The following is a 24,629-nucleotide window of genomic DNA, read 5'->3' on the forward strand; positions in this document are numbered from 1 at the left end:
TTGTCATACAAAAAAGTAAAAAAACTTAAAAAATTATAATGGATAAAAAATATTTAAAAATATAAATTTTTAATAAAAACGTATTTTATAAGCGACTTGAAACTATGTAAAAAAATATTTTCAAAAAAATTTACACTTTTTGAAATATTGAGTGTTGTTTGATAAAAGAATCATCCGGTGTATTAGCCATTTAGACATTTTTTGCAAAATACATTTAAATTTTTTAACTTTTCGTTCTGAAGCTCTTATAATTGGAACTTTGAAACATTTGGAAATCCACAAAGGATAAATAATAAAATAATATAAGCATAAAAAACACGGGTGTGATTGTGTGAGCACTGTGAACAATTAACTGTATGGACAATATAAAAAGGACGAGCACAACTTATTGTTAAATGTTTCAACCGGAACTAAAAGTTGTTTCTGCCGTAACTCGTTGAGTATACTTAAACGTAAAAAATTATTACAGATACAAAAGCAAAGGACATGGAAATTAAGTTTAACCAGCTTAAATGGAATATAAATAAAGCCAATAATTACACACTTGTTTACGAACAAACAAATGTAATTAACTTTCATTTACCTATCCTAAAACTACATACCTTTAGATTATGTGATATTTTTACTATTTAGGATTATGTGAGGAGGATATTAGACCTTTTGAATATATACAGATAGTAAAATTAGGAAAGTGTTGATGAACGTATTCAATCAGTGAGTCTTGATAGAATATAAATAAGCCAAACACTTTACATACCTACCTGCCTTAAACCTACCTAACTTGCACTTCAAATCCAATTTTCTAAACATAGACACATATTTCTCAAAATTTGGGATTTATGATTTCTGAAGATAAAAATTATTTAAAGAACTATATATTTTATTTTTCATTTTAAATTGAAAAACTAAGTAGTACAGGGAATACACAGACATTTTTTAAAGCTATTTTATTTTTAAATTGAGTATTAATATGTTTCTAATTTTCTGGTTTGTTATTATATTTTTCGTTACAAATGTAATTCAAATAAAAAATGTATGTTTAGAAAGATAAAAAAATTAATAGACTAGGTATTTAAGTATTTTAGTATCTAGTTTGAAATTATGATAGAACCAATCACTTTGCATGCTTTGGTTGAAATATGTGTTACGTCTGTTACTAAATCAAAGACCTAAAATATCTAATACAAAGAAAAAATACATAATTACTTCTGGATGAAAATTACAAAGATTTTGAATGTTTCAATACATTTCTCTTGTGTGACTCCGCTTATATTGCAAGCAACGACCAATGATTATTATGCGTATAGATATTATGTTTTCTCTGTGGATAACGGACCAAACCGTTGAACATTACATGCATGCATGATGATAATAATTGCATTGTCCTCACTAATCAGTAATAGTTGTAGTTGTTTGGCTGAATTCAAAAAATTTTATTTGAAACTCATTTTATATTTTTATATTTTAATAATCACTGTTATTATTATAAATTTATTAACACATACACCGTTTGGTTTAATAAGAAATTAGCGCAAAGTATAATGTCCATAAAAATGTTTATTTTAATATAATATAGCATAACCATAATTTACACCCGAAATACTTATTTAAAGACAATATTATAATAGAATTAATTATAAATTATCTTATAGATTTATCGATTATTAAATATTTGGAATATTTGGATTTTGGAGTAACACCTACCACTTATGGAATATATATATATAATATTAAATATATAATATAATATGTGTTTAATATTTAAGAGTGTTGGTGGTGGAGAGTTTTTAAGGAGTTCAACATAACCAATTTTCAAATTGCATGCATGCGGGTTTTGCAAATGTGTGATTACTAAGTGATCATTAGTGTGTTTGAATGTGTAAAAGAAATAGTGGATCACTCCCACACGCGCAAGTTCAAGTCACTACCTCGGCATTCCACGCGTGAACGGTAAATAAATTTATGCTTATTTGTATGTACTTTTTGTCCATCCTACCGATCAACCTAATAATGTGATCATGTTTTAGGAAACTGATCTGAATTTTTAATAATGTTTTCTTGAGATCGATCAGTCCACATTTTAAGATTTCTGATTTAATTATTTGAATTCCGAATAAATAATAATCAACGTTTGGAAATCTCAAAATTTAAAAATATTCAAACTAAATGTATAGTTATTGTGGGGAGGGCGGGAGATTGAAATGTGGACTGATCGATAACGTATAGATATAAGAACGAATTTAAATCAGTTTCACAAAGTATTATCGCATTGCTAGGTCGATGAGTATGATGGACAAAAGATTGATATTATATGGATTGGTTTTGGCTAAAATAATTAATAACTGTCCACCACCGATTCCCTTAAACCATATGTATTTCCTTGCAGTGGAGAAAATATTTGTATATTCAAAGATACCATTATGTGTGCATGTTATGTGTGATAAGCTGTTGGGAAGGGTGACGGCTGAAGGGCATGTGGATTCAAAATTATTAATCTGTACCATTGTCCATCATACCTAGGACATGATGTTTCGTGCCTATCGCTGACAATATCTGTAAAAGTTCAAGCGTTCCTATATTTCATAATTTTGATTTCAATATAAAACAGTACAAATATCCATTTATAAAAATTTGTCCAGTGGTGTAATTTAGAGTGTTAATACTGGTAATTCCATAATATGTTGGAAGTTATTATAGGTTTTTAGGTATAGTAATGATTAAAAATATAATTAATTGATGATCGAATTCTGTTTAATTTTTAATTCATATTATGATATCAAATGTCAGAATAAAAACCATTTTCTAAATATTTAATTTTAAATTTTAAATTAAATTAATATATTTTAATAAAAAAATTAATTTTTGAGTTTTGATGATATTGATAAGATTATTTTTGCTATAAGATGTATTTTTTTTTTTATAAAATACCGTACTTGATTTGTACGTGTTTTGCCTATTTATAACGCCGTGTTAGAAAAATGTTATTTACCAAATGTATTGAGCAACTGATATCATAGTTAGACAAATTGTTAAAACTTGTTTAATAATCTTAATTTTAAATTTTTATATTTTTATTTTGTGTCTACATAGATAATTTTTTTTTTAATTTTATTAAAATATGAAGCAATCTGTACAAACAATCACATTAAGTAATTTTGTTGTTATAATAAAAAAATAACATTAAAAAGAACATGTTAGGAAGTCACACATTGGTGACTACTACGAAAATTGGATTTGCGATCACTAATAAAGTACGCATCACCATAAATATTTTAAAAACGTTAAATATTCACATTAAATCTAGTGTGTTTAATTTCCAAGAAATGTATAGGTTTAATTGTAATTCAGTAGATTCCCATTATGTTTAACTTCGATATTTCAAATATTTCGTTATCTCGTATTAATTTAAGCCCCCTTGAAATAATGATCATTACAACAAAACTCAGTATATCAAACCTTTTGATCACTTGAGCTTTTTTTCTGTTCCGCTTAAGTTTTGACATAATGAGAGTTAACTATATTTTTGAATATGATATAAGTAAATTTGTTGTTTGAACAACTCACCGAATAATGACAGAGGTACCTGCAATTTCGTGTCACTTTTAATATAAAATTATGCCATCATTCGAATAATTTTTACATCACATTTCTTTACTCAGATAATAAAAGAAATGAGATTTAATTAGAAAAATGTAAATATTGATTTCTGATTTACAACTTTTAAAAAAAATAATCGTTTCCAAGCTAAAAATTAAAATTAAATATATCTCATGCAATTATAATGTTGGACACATCAAGAAACCATCAAAAGTTTCACTTCCACAATTATTTATGCCCAGAATAATATAATACAATTCTTGACATTTTGAGAACCACCTTTAGACAGTAGAAACTATTATTTTAGTTTTGTGAGTGTTTCTGTAGCATTAATGAAAGTTGTTAATTTTATCATATTTATGTTTTAGCTTTAAACATTTTAACAAACTAAAAGGTAACTCAATTTGGTATATTATTTAGATAACTAAATAGAAATTTCTTAATGCCTTAAATCTAGAACTGAAGTATGACTTGTTAGCATACATTTTGTGTGTAAAATGTGTAATACATATTTGTAAGCTTGTAACTAAACAAATGAATTATTATCTTAGTATTAATATCCTTGATATTATGCAATATACTTTAATTTGTATTTAAATTTCTAAACAAGAATGGATTTGTTTTAAATTTTTTTTTTCGCAAAACCAATAAACGATATCAAAATAAATATTACTCGTTTTGTTCCCAATACTTCTATTAGATACAAAATATATAATATATATATAACAGTAATTTATATTCTTAATATATACCTGAACCTTTGATTGGTCAATGTAGAGGTATATAATATACACGTAGGTAGGTAACCCAAAATTGTCAGCCGTAAATCTTTTGAAAATACATTTCACCGAAATGATTTATGAAGTACTTTCCTCTATATAATAATAATACTACTACTACTACTACTACTACCAATAATAATAATAATAATATGTACGTGGCATCTTACCTTGTACGTGCCGAGATTGTTGACTACACATGGAAGGGATGCGTCCCTCCCCAGCGACACTGTAACATTTGGTATAGGCTCTGCGAAATTCGGATCATCCGTCAATACTGTAAAACAAATGTACTTATAATTTAACTATTGAAAAACAAATGTAGGCATCAAAAATATTTTACTATGTTTATAAATAAAACGATATTATATATTGGTATAAAAGATGGTTTTGACTCTAAAATGTTACCTACTACAATATTGGTACTGGAATTCATATGATTTACTAAATTAGATTTTCTACTAACGCACTTAAATAATTATTTCAAACTTGGGAAAATACGCATCGTATTTAAATAAAAGTATAAAACAAAATCTACATTTTTGTTAAATCAAATTTTATTCAAATCATTAAAAATTTAAAATGTACGATTACACAGGTTCCCAAGAAAACTCATCATATGCAATTAATTAAAAATGCATTAATGTAATACACATATAATATATTATATTTTATTTAATAGTAAAATATGTTAAGATTAAACAAAACTATAATAACATACATAATAACATATTATTATGTAATTGTATACCTACATATATATTTCGTAGAAATGCTAACGATGGGAAATAAACTTAATCCCAAGACCAGATGCTGAATTAGTAATCGAACTACAGTGATAAGTCACGCAGTCACGTGCGATTTGTCATTAATCATTAAACATTATAATATATTTGTGACCAATTAAGATTTAAGAATGGTGTTGAATAGTGAATACCAATTTCGTTATGAATTTAAGTTTTATTTTTTTAACTAAAAACGAATTCGTTTTATAATTTATTTAAAGATCACACTTTAAAATGTTTATGTTAAACAATACATAATATTGTTCTTAATTGTCTATAAATTAAATATATTTTCTATTTATGAAATACTATTTTTTTTTTTTTTTTTTTAAGAAGTTGAACAAGTTACAAATTTAGTATAGTAAAATGTTTTTTACCAAAATACATGGAAAATAATTTATGTAGGTAGTAAAATTTTTATCGTCGCAGATACATGTACATGGTGAACAAAGCCCAAATAAATGTAAGCACTATCAAAAATCATTTTACAATTCATTGAGGAGTGAGGACATAATAATATAACATTTTAGTTAGGTACATACTTAAAGAATAATCTAACTATAATTATAGTCAGTTGATTAATTATAATAGCGGTGATGACCGATGACATAACGCAAATTATGTAAGATTTTAAAAATAATCATTGTGGCGTTTATACATTTTTTAGGTTCATAGTTTAATTTTTATTATTCGTAGTCACACGGTAACACTACCCGACCGGACGGAAAATAATCCGAAGAAGCGACTGAAAATTAAAATACTTTTTCCTTGTTCGACGGCCCCGGGGCTTTTATATGAAATGAGAATGGTTTTCATCATTCGAATCGTTCGCGGAGACCTTCCTCCCCGTCGCTTTGAAATGAGATGTGGCTGGTAGGTACGCGAAACGCGGTGGAAATACATATAGGTACCTATACAATTTGTACATATTATGCATACACCTATGCACGGCCACGCACACACACACACACACACACACACACACACACACACACACACACACACACACATTGTAATACGAAATATACGAATTCACGTGTACACATATTATTATATAGACCGGTGCACTCGTGTCCGCGCGCGTGTGCGTTTGTATAATGTTGTCTGAAAACAATTTAATCTCTCCTCCACTTTTATTATTCGTGCGTGAAGTGGCCGAAAATTTGATATACCCCGAGTTTTTTGGCGGCGGGGCGGCGGCGGAGATCAAGGGGCGGGTAGAGTACCGTAGGGCGGCGGCGGCACCAGAGCACATCCGACGACAAAAGGACGTGGGACAATTCACCTTTATCCCGGTCTCCGGTTTCACCCGGGCGCAGAAACGTCGTCAAAAGCAGCCGGTCCACACCGCCCGCCGCCCGACTCGTCCCGCACGGCGTTCCAGCTTGTAGTGACAACTCTGAGCTCGCATTAATCATACACTCGCGTATATATCGTATATATGTATATAAATCGGCGAATTTCCCGGGCTTTATTACGAACGAGTAATTGCCAGCGGTACGCGTTCGTCTCGTCGTCTCCTCGCGCGCGAACCATCGGAACGCGCGGTCGTTTCAATGTCGTTTCGATGATTTTCAGCGCAGATATAAGAGAAAGAGAGAAAGAGAGAGAGAGAGAGAGAGAGAGAGAGAAATAGGAGCCGAACCGGGGCCGAGCGGTCTGACGAAAGTCTACAGTAAGCGGCAATAGACAATAAGCTCGGGATGCACTTGCGGATGTCCGCACAATGGTCATTTACAAAAATATTTTACTATGAATTTATATTTTTATATGTAAGTACCTATACTATCTATACTGCAGATGTCTATAGTATTATGGTTACGTCGTAGATTATTCTGAGTTATCGAAACGTGATTTGTTCAAAATAACGAAAATACGATCAAGAAATGTATAATCGATTACCGATAAATAAATAATTATTTAAGAACTTAAAATGTAGGTATGCGATATGATAGCGTGCTTGTATATTATTACTTTTAACGAATTAGAATTAAAAAAATTATAGCATAATATTGTTATCAATAATTATTATATTCTTTAAGATTATGATGAGTAATGACCAACGAATAATTGTTTTATTTAATTGAATACCTATGTTCAATGTAATATAGTCGGTAGGTACCTAGAATATTGTGAATATACAAATTATTCGATATTGAAATGATGTTGTTTAAATATTTTAACAGTATAAACTATTATTATAAAATAATATGATTTTTCAAAAACATTATTCTAAAAAGTTATTAATTATTATAAAATAAAAACAATATAATGTAAAGAGGATGATAAAAACTTTTAAAATTTTAATTGTGAAATTAATAATAATAATATATGATATTATGTTTATTGTGTATCATTATTATACTTCCTTAACATTCAAAACAAATTACAATTTTTATTTAATATACAAAACCATTTATTGTTAAAAAAATGTTTAATCTGATTACTATAATAGTTGCTTACAATATTATTTAGAAGCAAAATAATTGTAACCTGCATTTTATAATAAACATGTAAATTATACATAATAGAAGACATGAACTGAACACCACGAAGAGTCTAAATATATTTAAAACACCACTCAATGAATCAATTAACGCAATTTTCTTGCAGTCAAAATGAGTACACATTTATTAAAATTAATAGAAATGCCTATTTATATTAAACAAAAAGGTAGGTGCCTAACAATATCATGTAATATTAAATAGTAATTGTATTTCAGTGCATTTTGTTCTTATTTTTATAATATATACAGTATATTTTATTAGGTATCTAACTGATTCTATTTACTAAAAAGTCGAGATTACATGAAAAAGAGTACATTTAAATCAAGAAAAATATAATTTTTATGAGCATGAATTGAAGAAATAAAATATAATATTATTAAACGATTAAATTACTCATGTTTGTTCATACACTACAATTTCTTTCTTTATATTTTTTGTAGGCAACATTTTTTGTTCTGTGTTATATTTTATCAATAATTGATTGAGTTTGAGTGAAAAGTTATTAAAAAGTATTGAAATATACACAACTATAAATTATAGTTATTTTTGAACTTAATTATGTTTAAAGTAAATTGTTTGTCTTAGTGAAATAAACTGAACTTTAAACGTTAGACAATAAACCATAAAACGATAATGTGAATAAATTCTTTGTGATCGACTTTTGAGACGTTTGTAAACAATTGACATTATGGTATTAATATGCGGAATTGAAAACCTATAAATTCCAAAATGTGTTGTTGAGGAATAATTATTTATTTTTAATTATTTGCAACCTACACGAAATGTCAATAAAATTATTTTGTGAAATAGGTGTGCTAATTTACTATAATTTATTAATTAAGTAGGAACGTCTTGATATTATAAATCAATTAATTGATTTAAGTAATATCTACGTAGTTCAGAGAAAAAAAATCCAAACGGATATTATCCGTTTTGATATTATATTCTACACAATATGGGTTTATTATAATAAATGCATATTATACTATTAAATTAACTTAAAAAACGAATTATGGTACGGTTACAGTTGCAGTTAGTGTACTAGAGACAACACTATAATACATTTTTTCAACAAAAACCGGTTTAAATTTAGACTGTTGGTATTAAGGGTAGCTACACTGATCCCAATGCTGTTGTCCGAAAATGTAATTTACACAAAACGAAAAATTCGTTCGCTGGCTGATGAAAGTAAAATAAGAAAAACCTACTAGGAACAAGTAGAAAACTATTGTTCATTAAACGTACTGCATCTGGAAATAACGGAAAATTCTCCGAAATAGAAAATGAACAGCCGCCGATTTACTTGCAGTGAATAGTGGTTATGGTTTTCGTATACCGGGTGATTCCTTTGAAAGCAAACACTGTTTACCGTGAAAAGAATAAAGATTTTTTTTTTTTATAAAAAGATGTCCTTAACAATGAGAACTTTTAAATATAAGATAACTGACATTTTTAATCCTGGCCGAGATAATTTTCTAAGAGTATCATGTAAATAAAAACTCATATTAAACCATACAATTATTTCCAAGTATTTAAAATACTTTAAAACTAAACTTTAAGTTTGGATGTGGTGCATAACTCCGCTCGTATAAGGTTTAAATATTATATCCATCATTATTTACTGGCCCTATATTTTGTATTCAACGAAATTCTCAGAAAAATACTCTGTTTGAGAATATGAAACTAAAAATTTACGATAATGACTTTTTACTGTAAAAAAATCACCCTGTATAGGTACTGCAAAGACGTCTCGGCGCTCTACAAAGAGACTGTGCTCGCGGAAGAGTGTTCGCGTCGCCGTTTTTATTTCTCTCATGCCGCGCTTGTAAAACGACTGTGATAACGACCAGACATTATCATTACCGTTATTGTGCACGCGATGATACAAACGTTCTCACATAAGTTTTAAAGTTATATACTATGTAGTATACGTACATTATTATGTATAACAAAATATTGTTTTAGTAAAATACTAAAATTAATTATTTTTTGCAAACAAGACAGTTTTTATCTGGCCTGACACAGTTTAACTAACGAGACTATACCTATATACTATCGATACGCAAACAAAACTATGAATTTTTAATGATTTTACGGGCAAAAATATGTTAATCAAACAACCGGCGTGACGAGACAGTCGGCGAGAGCCATCAGACTATTACTAGATTGTAAATTGTATCATAATAGTTACACTAACTGAAAACTGTTATTGTTATTGGTCCAATTTTTATTTGTTGGATTAAAAGATGATTATAACTATGAGTCGGGTTACCCTAGCAAGGATTCAATCCGGTACATTGACCACACATAGTCGTAGATTTGATATCTGATTTTCCAGGCAATTATATTTGTAAAAGGTCACGACGAGGCTAGTTCCTTTTATGTCTCCGACGAGGATATCCTGGTAGTTATTAAATTATATAAATCATTCCTGGATTGTGATGGTTCCCAAGTACTTAGACTATGGAAACTCTTACTAAATGGAATTGGTTCTTTTTCAAATATTCTCATACCCAAATCATTACGAAGAGTACCCGCATAATTGAAAATTAAAAGAGTAAAACTTGTAATTTTAAGAAGTGCGTAATAAATATACTTCAAAACTACAGAATTCTTCAAGTGCACTGTGCACCCAAAAATGTAATCACGTATAAAGTGAAACGTACTAAAAAAAAAAAATTTAACACTTCGTACTGTATCACCAGTTCACTATACCCTAGTTTCCTTACTCCAGTCAACATTTAAAATGTTTTATTAAGTTATTTTTTATTATTTATATGTACCATAATATTATTAAAACTATAAAAAAAAAACATTTTTATCGAGATAAAAACGTATATTTATTGAAAATAACTTCAAACGATGTGGACATAATATCTAGGTTTTAACCCTCGCGACTATGGTCTCATCCTCCAGAATAGTGCAGCGGCGCGCGCATTGAAGGGATAATATATGCATTTAAAGCATTTTGACGACAACTTACCAGCATGATTAAACGACACAATGATCGTCATGTCTAGGGTCCCGTGATCTGCTGACGATATTTAAATAGTAAGACGTCAAGATGATAAAGATAGAACTAATTGATGAGCGTGAAATCGTTTCACCGACAGGACACGCTGAAAGGATATTATTGCTATGCGATAATAGTATACATAATATACGGTATACATATAATATTATAATATATTAATATTACGACAGCTAAGAGATGGCTAGCACCGTTCGACTCGCGTCATAAACTTATTGTACCCATGCCAAATTCACAAAAATGAAAAATCATTAAAGTACACCGCGTGATCTTTTTTTTTTTTATTTTTAAATGTTTTCGTCATTGTTATGACGTCTAAAATGGTAGTATTTTACGCAATAAAAAATATATAAAATTAATCTTTTTTTTTTTTTTTCGAGAATTTCAACTACACTTCTGGAATAGTCCTCAACTCAGACAACACAAAACAGCTGATCATCTTCACAACACCTCAAAAATTAATAAACTATTATAAGCCATGTATGTATTTATAATATATTTTATATATATACACAAACTTATGTATGCTAAAGTATATTATGTAACATAAAAAGCTAATGGTCATCAATGTCAAGGCTAAATAATAAAAAAAAATCGTTTATTTTAATTAATAACTACAAATGTGCGCCTTATTAAAAATGTAAATGTATGATAGGTATATACAATATACATATCATGTATATTATGTGACTAATAGTCACTGACTATGCGTTGGCATAGTTTTTTTATTTTGTAAATGAAACCTGAATTTTACAACTATGTAATTATCTAATGATGGATAAATAAAAACCGAAACTTTCTAAAACCACCGAAATTAAAATGAAAAATATAGTTACGAAGTATTCACTTTATTAGATATTACTTTAATGAAAATAAAAAATATTTTATATAATATTATGTAATTAAAACCAAACTTACTTGAAAAAGACATTAGACCATGTCTGTTGAATTTTAAATAATTAAAAAAAACAATTTTGTTTAGCATTATACATGCTATAACATAAAAATCTGATATATTTATTTTGGTATTGTAATAATATGATAATTATTGCTTTTACTATTATATAATAATATATAAAAAAAAAATTGCTAAGAACGAAAAGTTATTAAATAGTTGGGTAATTAATTACAATCGTCAGCTATTTCTTTTGCACCCTGTTATTGTATACGCGTGCATGGTTGTTCTCACGGGGGGGGGGGGGGCATGAGGATCACCCCACGACCTTTTATTAGAGCTAAATTCTCTCCACCTATGGCTCACTTTACAATTAATTTGTATGCTGTAAAATATAAAATATATCTTTTCCTGGACAGGGTTGGATAATACAGTTAGTAATCAGTTAGTATCATATACGTTTATAATTTGAAAGTATACCTAAGTATACTATTTCATAAAATAATATTATATTCCAATGTATGTAGGTGTATGTGTTCAAATATTTGTGAGTAACAGAATGATTTACTCACTAATATACATGTTATAAATGTAAAACTATAAATGCATTTTTTAATGAAATGTTTGAATGACAAATAACCTCGTTTATTTTTTATTCGACACTTAATTTACAAATTCAATCCCCAGATATAGGTAGGGATACTGTTTCGTATTTAATAAGTTTTTATTTTCGCTGTCGTAAAATTTGCTCAATAAAAAACTTATGAAGGTGATGGAAAAGATATCGGTCGCAGTGCACCGACACACGCGTAGTTAAAATAACGTCCAGTTTATCCCGTGGTGAATTTATGAAAAGTATTACAGTCGAGCAAAAAATGAAAAATAAAATGAGATAGAAACAAATAAAACTCTCGACGATCATGATATAGCAAACATTGTGAAAATGCGTTCTACGATAAACAACAATAAATCGTCATATTTATGAAAAAATAACGTTACTCGTGCACACACATACACACACAAACACACGAACTAATGCTGTTTATGCTCAGCAGGCTTAATAGAATATTATACAAGCTTTATTATTTTTATGTTAAATGCCCACAATATTGCAATATGTATATTAAATTGAGAAAACAATTAAGTATAATTTATTCAGTATCTATTAAAATGTCCAATGATCGTTACAGGTGAAAGAATAATACATTTAAAAGTGTGAATAATCATTTTGGACAGAACGACAGAAGTAGGAAATTATTATATTTTCAGTGCTTAAGACACTTCTTTTTTAGTTTATTAAATCAAGAAATTATCGGAATGTGTGGTTTCAATTGTTTAAAAAAATAATTTTTTGAACAGAATTACAGTAGAAGCCGCTTATTAGAAACACGGATTATTGATACAATCGCGTTATTGAAACAAAATGTACCAGGACGGATCGCCCGTATATTAGGACATTTAAATCGCTTATTAGAAACAATCGGTTAATTGACACATTTCACTTTGGTCCCAAAGTGTTTCTAATAAGCGGCTTCTACTGTATTTACTTTTGATTTCAAATGTTAAAAACTGTCAACTAATTTTAAGATTTTGATCATAGACATATTACATATTCGAAATTTTTTAGTTGTTTATTTAGAAAATATTTTGGGCAAACATTTTTACTCAGCCAAAAATCTTGAAAACATAAAATATAGATTTTATGAGTGTTCTTACAAAATTCTAAAAAATAAATCGAAACATACAGGCAAAGATTTTTTATAGAAATATATATAATGTGACGTATATTATTATTTTCTATTAATAATGTTATTTCCAAAATATTTAGACTAATTTTAATATTCTTATGCATCGGATTTATTTCTATATTTCTATTGTACGACATAATTGACTTATAAGTTAATAACAATAATAATATAATATAGATACTATAGCCCGAAGTTAATAACTAATAAGAACAATTTTATAGTACACATGCCATGTGATTAGTAAAAAATAGTTCAACTTTCAACATATCGTATTACTAAAAGATAAATAACTTACTAATAAAGTGATATAAATAAGTTTAAATTAACCATATCCACTCAGAATTATTTTTCGTATTCAATAATTTATTTTGGATCCTTTACTTATAATTTATAAACATTAATAATTTTTTTTTTGGAAATGTAATTTTTCTGACCAAATCATGATATTTATATAATATTTTCTATGGAAAAATTATCTTTTCTAGTCATTAGTTACAAAGGGCCGTATAGTAAAATGCATGTATATAATATGTATTATATTTTTAAATAATTCAAAATACGTAATATAGAAGAAAATAGTTCATGTTTTATATAAGAAAAAGAAGAACTAAAGAATATTATTTGAGGCTATTGATAAGAAAACATATTATATATTTTTTCTCCCTCTATTTTAAAGGAAGGTCAATTTCTTTAGTAAAAGAGTAAAAAGAAAAAAGGATAGGTTACAGTGTACCATGTTGAAGAGTATGTCATTTTTCGATTAAAATTTTTCCTTCAATTCTTAGCGTTTCATCTTAACATAATATTATATTATATAAAATATTATAAATATTGTCAAACATATAAAATTATTTTTTTTTTAGAATATACTGTCTTGTTATATAATATTATGCATAAATATTATTATTTTAATTTTAAATCTGATCCTAAAATTATTTACTTTATTGTTAATAATAAACATAATCACTAATTCATTTAGTTATTTGAAAGTTTAAACTCTTAAATTTCTCATATTCCATAAATATTTGACATTGAAGTTATTTGCGTAATATACATGCATACCTATAGGTAATAATATAATGATATACATAATATATTATACCTTGTTTCATATATTTTCTGCTCTAATCTCTTTTATAACGATAGTAAAGTATAATAGATACCTATGTCGATATTTTGGTGAAAATTAATAGAATATAGAATATAAATCAAACCTCTAGTTACATTACTTATCCTAATTTCTAAAGCGTCAATATATAATTAAATTACGAATGGTAACTCATATTATTGTCATAAAAAATATTAAAACAGAAATTCTTACATTTATAAGTTTAGAAATTATAACACTCATCTATTCCTATTTTTGAAACCTAGAAGGTATAACTTTATAATATTACCTATTTATAGATAAATATAAATAAACGTCGTAAAACGACATCATTAATTTGTTTGTTGTTTTATAAATATAAAATGATTTTACTATTTCAATATAACAGGCTAAACTCTAAACTAGGTATTATATCAATTTTAGTTCCATGTACACTTGAATAAGTTGAATACTGCATGAAAATATAAGTATATATTCAAAAATAACTTTTTTGATCATGATATGCATGAAAATACACTAAATAAAAATAATTTAAAATATGCACACCTGTACATACTTCAAAAATATGATGTAATGAACATTATTAGTTTATTAAATTAAAAAAGTATAATTTGTTCACCACTTTGGACATAATTGATAAGGTACCTATATTATGATGGGATGAATACAGTTTTTAAATTTTTTTGCAGCTTTCTTGTTATAGGTATATCATCATACATTCATACATATTCAGTTTTTTAAAGTATTTGAGTAAATTAATTTAAATAGGTATATACTTATAATTTTGTGTTAAGAATACTTTTAAAATTAAGTATTTTATTTTCAAATATGTGTATTTAAATATTTTATCGTGCTTATTTGTAATATGATCAATACTATTTTTATTCTATTCTGAAGTAAAATCATTGAAATTTTGTAATTTTATATTTGACGTAGCCTCCTAAAATAATTCGTAATTTGATACGTCATGCTTTTACCTGATCTGCTCGATGATCCAATGGGAACCAATACACACAAAAAAAAAATAATAATACTAATTTCTTAAATTTATATTTTAATCTGCAACCAATAGCAACCTTACAATAAACAAAAATATTTTATTATTCAGTTGATTTTTTTGCTGGACAGATGGCGCCACTATTGTATTATTGCCATCCAGATTTAGTAGGATCCTCCTCTCATCCCCGTAACTTTTTCGGATTAAATGTATGTCTAAAACCTGCTCCATTATGTCCCCTTTAATTTAAAAAAAACTGCATGACGTCTGAATAAGTAGTTTTGGAGCCTACCCGTAACAAAGATTTCCAATTTCACATTTATACAATATATACCTATATAAAATAGATATCGTAATTCGTCGATAACGTGCGCACATAGTAAGGTGAAAAATACCGTCAGACCATAAAAAGATTTAGCTCAGCGTGTGTGCGACTGTACAATACAACAGACAAATCAAATATGCCGATTGAAGACGTCGTATAATGACACACTCGCGGTCATGTAAACAATTTGAAACAGTTACGCGCCAAGCGAGTGTGAAAACCACCTTATCATTTCTGGAAAACCGGGGTGGTCACAGCAATTATACTGTGTATAAATCACTGAACTGGGTAGTATGGAACACGCAGTGTTAATACATTCTAGTAAAAAAAGCAAAACACCCTCAGAGGCCGCCATATTGAGTTTGCTAATGTTTCCATCAATGATTTTTCATGGATAGGATTATTTTACTATCTTATCTTCTACCAAATATCAGTGACATGATTTAAGATGTACATGCTACTCAACGCCGTATAGGAACTGATCTCTAGACTAATGCTCACAGAATATCCCTATAAATCAATTGTTCGCCATAGCAATGATTACAGCTGGCGCTCTTAGTATACATAATTTTATGAATATTATTATACCGGAATAAAAAAAAAAATCATGGACATGTTGTTTAACTACATTCATTTTCCCTTGGGTGCTAGACAAGGCTGTAATCGAGGATAAACACTGGGCATCAAAAATACTGCTCCATTAAGTCGAGGTTTTTAGATTACATATTATAATCTAAAAACCTTGCGTTGAGTAACCTGTATATTATCTTAAATCGTGATGAGTGTTATAATATATATATATATATCTCAGCTTAATATAGTTTAGAGTAGGCCTGTGCGGGGGGGAATGGGGGCAATTGTGGATCTAGAGCTACCTATATTCATCGTATGAACTAGATGGACGAATAAAGATAGCGCTAGGTTCACACTTGCCCCATTCCCCCTCGCACAGGCCTACTCAAAACCATATTAAGCTGCTCGATGATTAGGCTCTCGTTTCCAGTCCATTCTATCTTAGTCCGTTGCTATCGCCAACTCTGTTATCACAGATTATATGAAAAAAAAATATATATTATTTCACAATATAATCTGTGGTGTTATCATGAGAGTAGAGACTATGTAAAAAATATTATTGTATTGATAGTAAAATGAAAAAAATATATTTAGATAAGTATTTGTTCTTGAATACTTACTGACCAAAATCCTTGAAATACTATTTAAATAGTTTTTAAACAAGTGTGTATTTTGTATATCTAATTACCTAAATACAAATGAAACGTATCTTTTTACAAGGTTGATAATATCAATATAAATCATAAAATATCAATAAACTTTTATTGTAACCGTTTATAGAGTAAAATGGTTTTCACGAAATTCGATAATAAGTGGATTCAGAGAAAAATAAATTAATATAAAACCACTTTAGCTTAACTAAAAAATATTATTTTCCTACCTCCAAACGGGGTTTTTTCCAAGGAAAACGCATAGGTGACTTATTAAAGTTTATCGTGACTCACACGGAGTGATATTAAAATGCCGGTGAATCGAAAGGACGTGATATATCTTTTATGGAAAATATACACATACACACAAATATAATATATAAATAACGAAAGAATAAAAAAAAACGTTGATCCTTTTAAAGGGGGACCACATGTTGTGAACGTTAAGTGAAAAAGAGAGGATAGCGAATTGGCGTGAGCGCGTTTTATCTCATAAAATAAATTACCGACCAAGTGTTGGGCCTGACCCCTTTCTGACCGCTGCCCGCCTATTTTCCAGCTCTTGTGCGTGTGCATGTGGATGTGTGTATATTCCGAAAAACTGCTACGAAAGAACTCGCTCTACCTGTTTTATGATCTAAAGTGTACGAAAGGCTGCGGGATAGATACTTTTTCCATAACCGCGGTAATAGAATAAAAGTCACATCCTATTTCAATATCTTTTATACCTCGTCCGTTCGACCCTCGACACTTGGCTTTGTATTTCTTTGGCATTTTTTCAATATGCTATCATCATTATTATTATTATCATTATTAATGTTATTATTTTGGTTTTTCAGCTGAACCAATATATATATAATATTATAGTCCATACACCAACACCAAGTGGCAAGTACATAAGTCACAAGGTTTTATTTCTTATAATTTTGTATAGAATCCGTATATGCAAATACAGACCATACGTCGTACACTGATCTGTTTGTTATGTAGACTGTAGAGACTATAATATTGGCGATAAATTCAATTTCTTTTTCATCCAATACCAATAACATAAGATATTATATTAAAATATAATCAATATTGTACGTACATAATGTTGTAATAAAATTTCTGACATTTAATAATAATTCAAAAATTAAACCAACACATGTAAATACTCGAACTGAAATAAATGTCCTGAATCTGATAAAATAGAATATGAAAATGAATTGGAATATTTTAGAAGACCGTTAAAAAAATATTGATGATATCCAAAAAGAAAGTAGTAAACATCGTAACATACTGACATTAGTTGTACACCACTACATGGCTACTGTACATAATATTATGTATTTCATTATCATAATGATGTTTGTCCAGTTTTTCGCATTGACATTGGCTTAACACGAGAATATCATTAAGACTACGTGTTCTACATAACCAAATTCAGCGATGTGATTTCAGAGGATGTTCAGAATATTCACGAACGTGGCGGAAAATTCTTTAGATGAGCCGAAAAAACAACAAAACAAAAACAATGGTTTTCTCGGGAGTATTTCATGGCTACCACGATTTGTTTATATAATAAAATACAATAAATATTTAGAGTTATTTTTTCCATGGCCTGCGAGTAAATGCAAACCGTATAAATATATATTTATGAGTGCGGTACTGCGGTGAAGGTACAGTGGTAGTGGAGCGGGTGCAAAGCAGACCTATAAGTGATTGACGTCGTATTAGGATTCGAATAAAAAGCGTCGTTCGGGAATAACAATAACAAGAACACACTTTCAACGGGGTGAAACGGGATGAAACGCTGGAAAACTCGTGTATGTGCGTGGCGGGAGGGCAAGAGATATTGCTGACAGCAGTGCAGTGCGCGCCGTTGGAGGTGAATATTTGTACGTATAATAATATACATAATACATAACATATATGTGTATATACAGTATATAAAGTTTAAAAAAATAATATTATTTGTGCGTATACTTAACCTATAAAAGTATATACCGGAGGAAAAGTGAAAAACAGAAAAAAAAAATGAGAAACGTTGAATTTTTTCCCGCGCGTTTGTTTTCAATCCACCGTCTGTTTTTTCCCTATTTTTTTTTTGTCTCTCTACCTATCTACCGTCTTCCACTCGTGGGGTGCGCACAAAATAAACCCCCGAATTATTTAGTAGGTGTGACGCGCGCGCGTCGGGCCCTTTTGTGCGTTGGCATGTCCGAATTCCCACGGACGTTGGACCTTTCTCGGCCCACCCGGAGAAACAAATAAAGTGCGTGTGCCACACGCTCGCCCACTCACCGCCCTCGTCTCCCCTGTGTCGTTTTGTTCCCTCTATTTTTTTTCTTGCCATTCTTTTTTTCCCCTCCAACACCCGGTACACACACACACACACACACACACACACACACACACACACGCACATACAATATAACGTTTTCAGACTATAGTCGTACGGATTTTCGAGATAAATTTGAAAAAGAAAACGGCGCGTTTGCCTCGGAACACTGCCCCGTAGATATATTTTACGAGATATCCTGCCTCTGTATATTATATATACATATAATTTATGTATATATATTTATTATGAATATATCATTTATATTTTACATCTATCGTCAGCTACTTATATAATATACTGACTCAACATTGTATTTCTCGTCACTTATGGTTTTTATATAAGTTATAAGCAATTCAATATGCTTAACATCAAACCATCAAGGTGTTACTTTATTAACGTAAGGTATATAGTTTTAAATTTTAAGTAAGTACCTACAATATATCCCGTATAACTACACGGTATTTATATTTTGAACAGTTAACATAATATCAAATATTTAAGGCTACATGAGCAAAATTGATGTTATATGACTCGGGTGATACTTATTATAATATACTTATTATTTGATTATTAATATTGGGGGCCTATACCCATTATTAAACTTGTATAGTTGTATGTTTCATATTATTTCAATACCAACAGAAATTTAGAACGAAATCGCCTCTTCACACGTCTACCGCATTGACTGAACTAGTAGCTATTTATATTATGCATCTAAGGACTCAAAGACTGGAGTAGCAGCCTACCAAAATATTGTCGGGTATCAGGAATACCTTCGTATAGGCTATATCAACCTGTCACTCAACTCAACTTATCTATACTTAAAATGCTTATAACTAATAAATAATTAATTATTGATTCTAAAGATATTCAATATTTACACATCAACATATTATCCAAAAAAAATATACTATGATTACATTTTTGGAATATTAAATTAAAATATTAAATATGGTTAAAAAAAATAAAATAAAAAGTATTTACTGCATAATATTTTTAGTGGGTATTTAAAATTACAAAAAAAAAAAAATGGAAAATTAGTGTCGGCTGAGAATACTCTCACAACTACTCACTCTTGTCTTATATTATATATTGTTATAAATTAATATAGAATACAGGTACCTATAGATGTTAGAAATATGACTATAAATATTATTATTTTTTAGTATGTGTGTTGTATGTGCACTATCTCATATCATTGGTTTAGTTAATTATGGGTATGTTGTAATAATAATGTCAAAGAAATATTCTTTGTTCCCCTGGAAAAATTTCAATACATCATGCTATACAAATAATGGTTGGAATTTTTTTAAAAATATCATATAATATTTTGTATATTATTATCAATCGAAAAATGGTTATTTTGTATTAATAACGTATCATGTCATATTTTTTTGTTTAAAATACAAGTTAACTATCTATTCAACACACTTACCCATATATTATACATTTATACGGTTATTTTGTATTAATAATGTATCATGTCATAAGTATGTAACATATTCAACCCACGCATTATACATATATTTTGTAGTACATAGCAACTAAATTAATGATGCTTTATTGTGTTATCAAATCCATACAACAATTACCTATATGTATATTTAAATGTTAAACATAATTAGGTCTTTATGATGTACAAACACTGTATTGTAATACAATTTAAATATAATGCTAGTTTTTAAAAAACGTTACAGACTTGAATTTAAGTAAAATGCAATTAGGTTAAGCAATTTAAAAGATAAACAATTGAATATCATTTTACCATTTTAGTTAATTTTCGTATTCAAATACCAAAAACTCTTTTACGGGTATTTTATTTCACGAGTTTTATTATGTTATACTTTAAACAGAATTAATTAAAAATCATTGCTTATGTTTGACAACAAAAGTTTGATACTTATGGATAACATTTTAGATTATGAGTGGAACCATTTTGATATTTCATTATTATTCCATGCAGGTTATTCAATTTCTAGGTAATTTTACGGTGTAATTTTGTTGGAAATTGTTAGTTCTCCCTATTAGTATGAATTCAAAAATGAGAATTTTTGTTTCTCTTTATATCTATGTTAGGTCAAATTTCCATTTTAAAGCAAAACCAATCCAATTTCGATCAAATTATTTAATAATACCTGTAAATCGTAATTGGTTATATGGCAGTGGCGTCATTTCAGTTTTTGAGAGGGGGGGGGGGGGCTAAATTTTTGACCGGCCCAAAATAAAACTGAAAAAAAAAAGCTCGCTAACATTTATATTACATTACTTTACAATATTGCATTTTTATCTCAATACAAATACATTCGTTATACATAATTGTATACTTACTAGTTAGTATCAAAGGTTAATATCATAAGTATACAGGTAAGTAACCCATTTTTTTGAGAGATAACAATAACTAAATAATTAATACATATATGTAGACTGTAGAGGTTACTTACCTCTATTTTACCTCCTTACTTCTATTAGCTATTAGCTACTATATATAGGCCCAAAACTAGCACATACCCGGCCCGACAGCGGCCCTCTAAGGGGAAATGCCCCCCCCCCCCCAAATGACGCCACTGTTATAATGGCACTGATAGTTTGAATTGATAGTAAATATTCTAGTTAATTCTTATTGTAAAATAATATCCTTGTAATTTAAAAAACATATTTTAGTTGAATTGAAAGTTTATTGTACTAATAGTAAATTGTTTGGATTTTAAAAAAAATATGATTTCATGTATTAATTAGTTTGCTTATAACGCATAATTATTGACAGTTTATTGATCGTTCTTTACAATAAAAATATGAATTGTTATTTATTTGATATAATGTTATAAATAGGGCTAGGAAAATAAAGCACTAAAAACCTACAATAAAGGAATTAAAAAATTGCCAATAATGCTACAAAAAAAGCATTTTAACCAAGAAAATGCAACTAAAAAATGACTTGAACATTTTTAAATAAAACTGAAAAATATTTTTAATATCAAAAAAAAATTTATCAAACACATTTTTATACGTTCACACTAAGTAATTCTTAGAATAACTAAGCACAATTTATAAATATTGAAAAAAATAAATTAAAAACCGTTTTATTAAATGTCGATAAATGTCGACATTATGTATATTACGTAACTATTACTCCCCATTCGGTAATCACTTTGACAAAATCTAAGAATCTATTTTCAGAAATATTTTCGATAAGGCAATAATATTTCACTACGAAATCATGAAATAAGTATATATAATAACACAATTAAAATAAATCAATAAATAATAATTTAGATAAATATGTACGTAAATGTTCTAAAAATGTAAAATATGCGTATAAATGTATAATTAACAAAAACTAATTAAAAAGCTGATAAACTGACAAAAAAGTACCAAAAAAGCATTTATTTACGAATATCATAAGAAAATGCAAAAAAAGCAAAATCAAAATTGCATATTTGAACTCTGTGATGAATGAATCGAATTTTGTTTTTGATTAGCTATGTCCTGTAGTGCTATGAAAGAAAATGCAAATGCTACAAAATCCTAGCCCTAGTTATAAACATAGGCGTAAATATCGTGATATTTAGAGGATGAATGGCTATTAGCGCCTATCTATGAACTTATAATTTAAAATCTTGGCGATTTATTTTTAAATTTAAAAATAAAAATAACTCATATTCCATATTAATAAATTATGCACTAACTTGTAATAGCAGTGGGTACTTATCCAGGACCTCAAAACAATAAATTAAGTATTAACTATCGTATAAAATAAAATGAAAGTGCGATTAGATGTTTATCATCGAAAATAGTCGTATCATATGACTTTCCATTAGAGTATCTTTTTAAGTTGTAATCATTTTTAAAATGTATTTACAAACATGTTCAACAAGTTTGCTAAGTAAATATATAAATATCACATTTTCTTTCCAATAAAAATGTGTTTTCCTAAGTATTATATTATGCCCTGAAATACTTTTCACGAAATAAATTTTATTTTAACATATTAATATAGTAATTTTTGAGAAATATAAATAATATTAAATAACATGATATTGTTTCCAAATTCATAAAATTTACAAAAACATATACGTACATTTAGATGTATTTGGATTTGTATGCACTAAAAAATATCAAATTATAGTAAAAAATAAATAGTTGGTAATAATTAAAAAAAAAAAACGTATACAATTAAACTTTTTCTAGTTATAAAATCTGTAAAAATAATTAAAAATGCATTTAGCTATTTAATTACACCCATAAGATACTCAATACAAAACGAATAATTTTTGATAGTTATCAGTTTTTTATTTTTAGTTAAAAATCCTTTTGATATTTTTGAATATTTAAACACACATAAATTAGTATCAGATATTTTGGGAATAATTTAAAACAAGCAATTATTATAAAGTATGTACAATATAGATATAAATACTACTCTAACAGCTATATTTTTCGATTAAATGATTAATTCGTATTATGAAATACGTGAAAAAAAGAACTTTATAATGTTCCCAAATAATTCTCTATTATGAACCTCTATCAATTTATAAATGTATCCCATTAACCAGGAATTTGTAGCATATCGATTAATATTGAAATATTATTTGTATATTATTCATACGCGTATAAAAATTATAATTGACTCCTTTCAAATGTTTCGTTTTATTAATTTCAATATTATTATACACATTTTTTGGTTCATTTTAATTGCAAGTGAAGCTTGTACTTAACTACTTATAAGCTTATGGCGATTCCGTTGATTCATTAGTGGTTGACCTACAGAAAACAAGTGTTCGTGACGAATAATAAACCGAACATAAAAGAAGAATAAGTTCAAAGATTTATAGTTCAAGATTGAATAAGGTCATTAGAGTATAATATAATATTATAGATCTCGGCTTAAACCGATGAATATAGTATTCGGAAAAATTTTCAATTCTTCAGAATACTTTTATGGTATTAAAATAACATTTTTTATTTTAATATTTATTTTTTTTTAAATCATAAATTATCACAGTTACTGAGTTACCTATACATACAATTACAATATAATTTTGGTTATAATTTTAAATTTTTTAAAAGACTAGAATCATTTTTTATCTTAAGGGGGCTGCAGCAGATGAAAAAAATTACTTTTAGACCAACAAGCTAGACAAAATTGGAAGTATTTGGTTTGACAGTATTTTAATTTTGAAAACGGATTATGATTGATCAACAAGTATACTAGGTAAAGATCCAGGCGATTTTCGAATATTTTTTTTTTCAGCTGTGATATCCAAGAATAAAAATATCGAAAAAATATGATATTTTTGTATTTATATTA

At 28.0% G+C, this 24,629-nt stretch overlaps 1 protein-coding gene across 3 annotated transcripts in view; it reads right to left on the reverse strand.

Moving 5' to 3' along the window:
• LOC100169535 (lachesin) overlaps window positions 1-24,629 on the reverse strand; it is a 215,572-nt gene that overhangs the window by 63,407 nt on the left and 127,536 nt on the right. For all 3 annotated transcript variants that reach the window (XM_029487011.1, XM_029487012.1, XM_008181078.3), the window contains exon 2: window positions 4,547-4,653. In XM_029487011.1, coding sequence (XP_029342871.1) covers window positions 4,547-4,653 — 107 coding nt within the window. The remainder of the gene's footprint in view (window positions 1-4,546; window positions 4,654-24,629) is intronic.

Source organism: Acyrthosiphon pisum, chromosome A1 (genome assembly GCF_005508785.2).
Source record: "Acyrthosiphon pisum isolate AL4f chromosome A1, pea_aphid_22Mar2018_4r6ur, whole genome shotgun sequence".
In the NCBI taxonomy this organism is placed as follows: Eukaryota; Metazoa; Arthropoda; class Insecta; order Hemiptera; family Aphididae; genus Acyrthosiphon; species Acyrthosiphon pisum.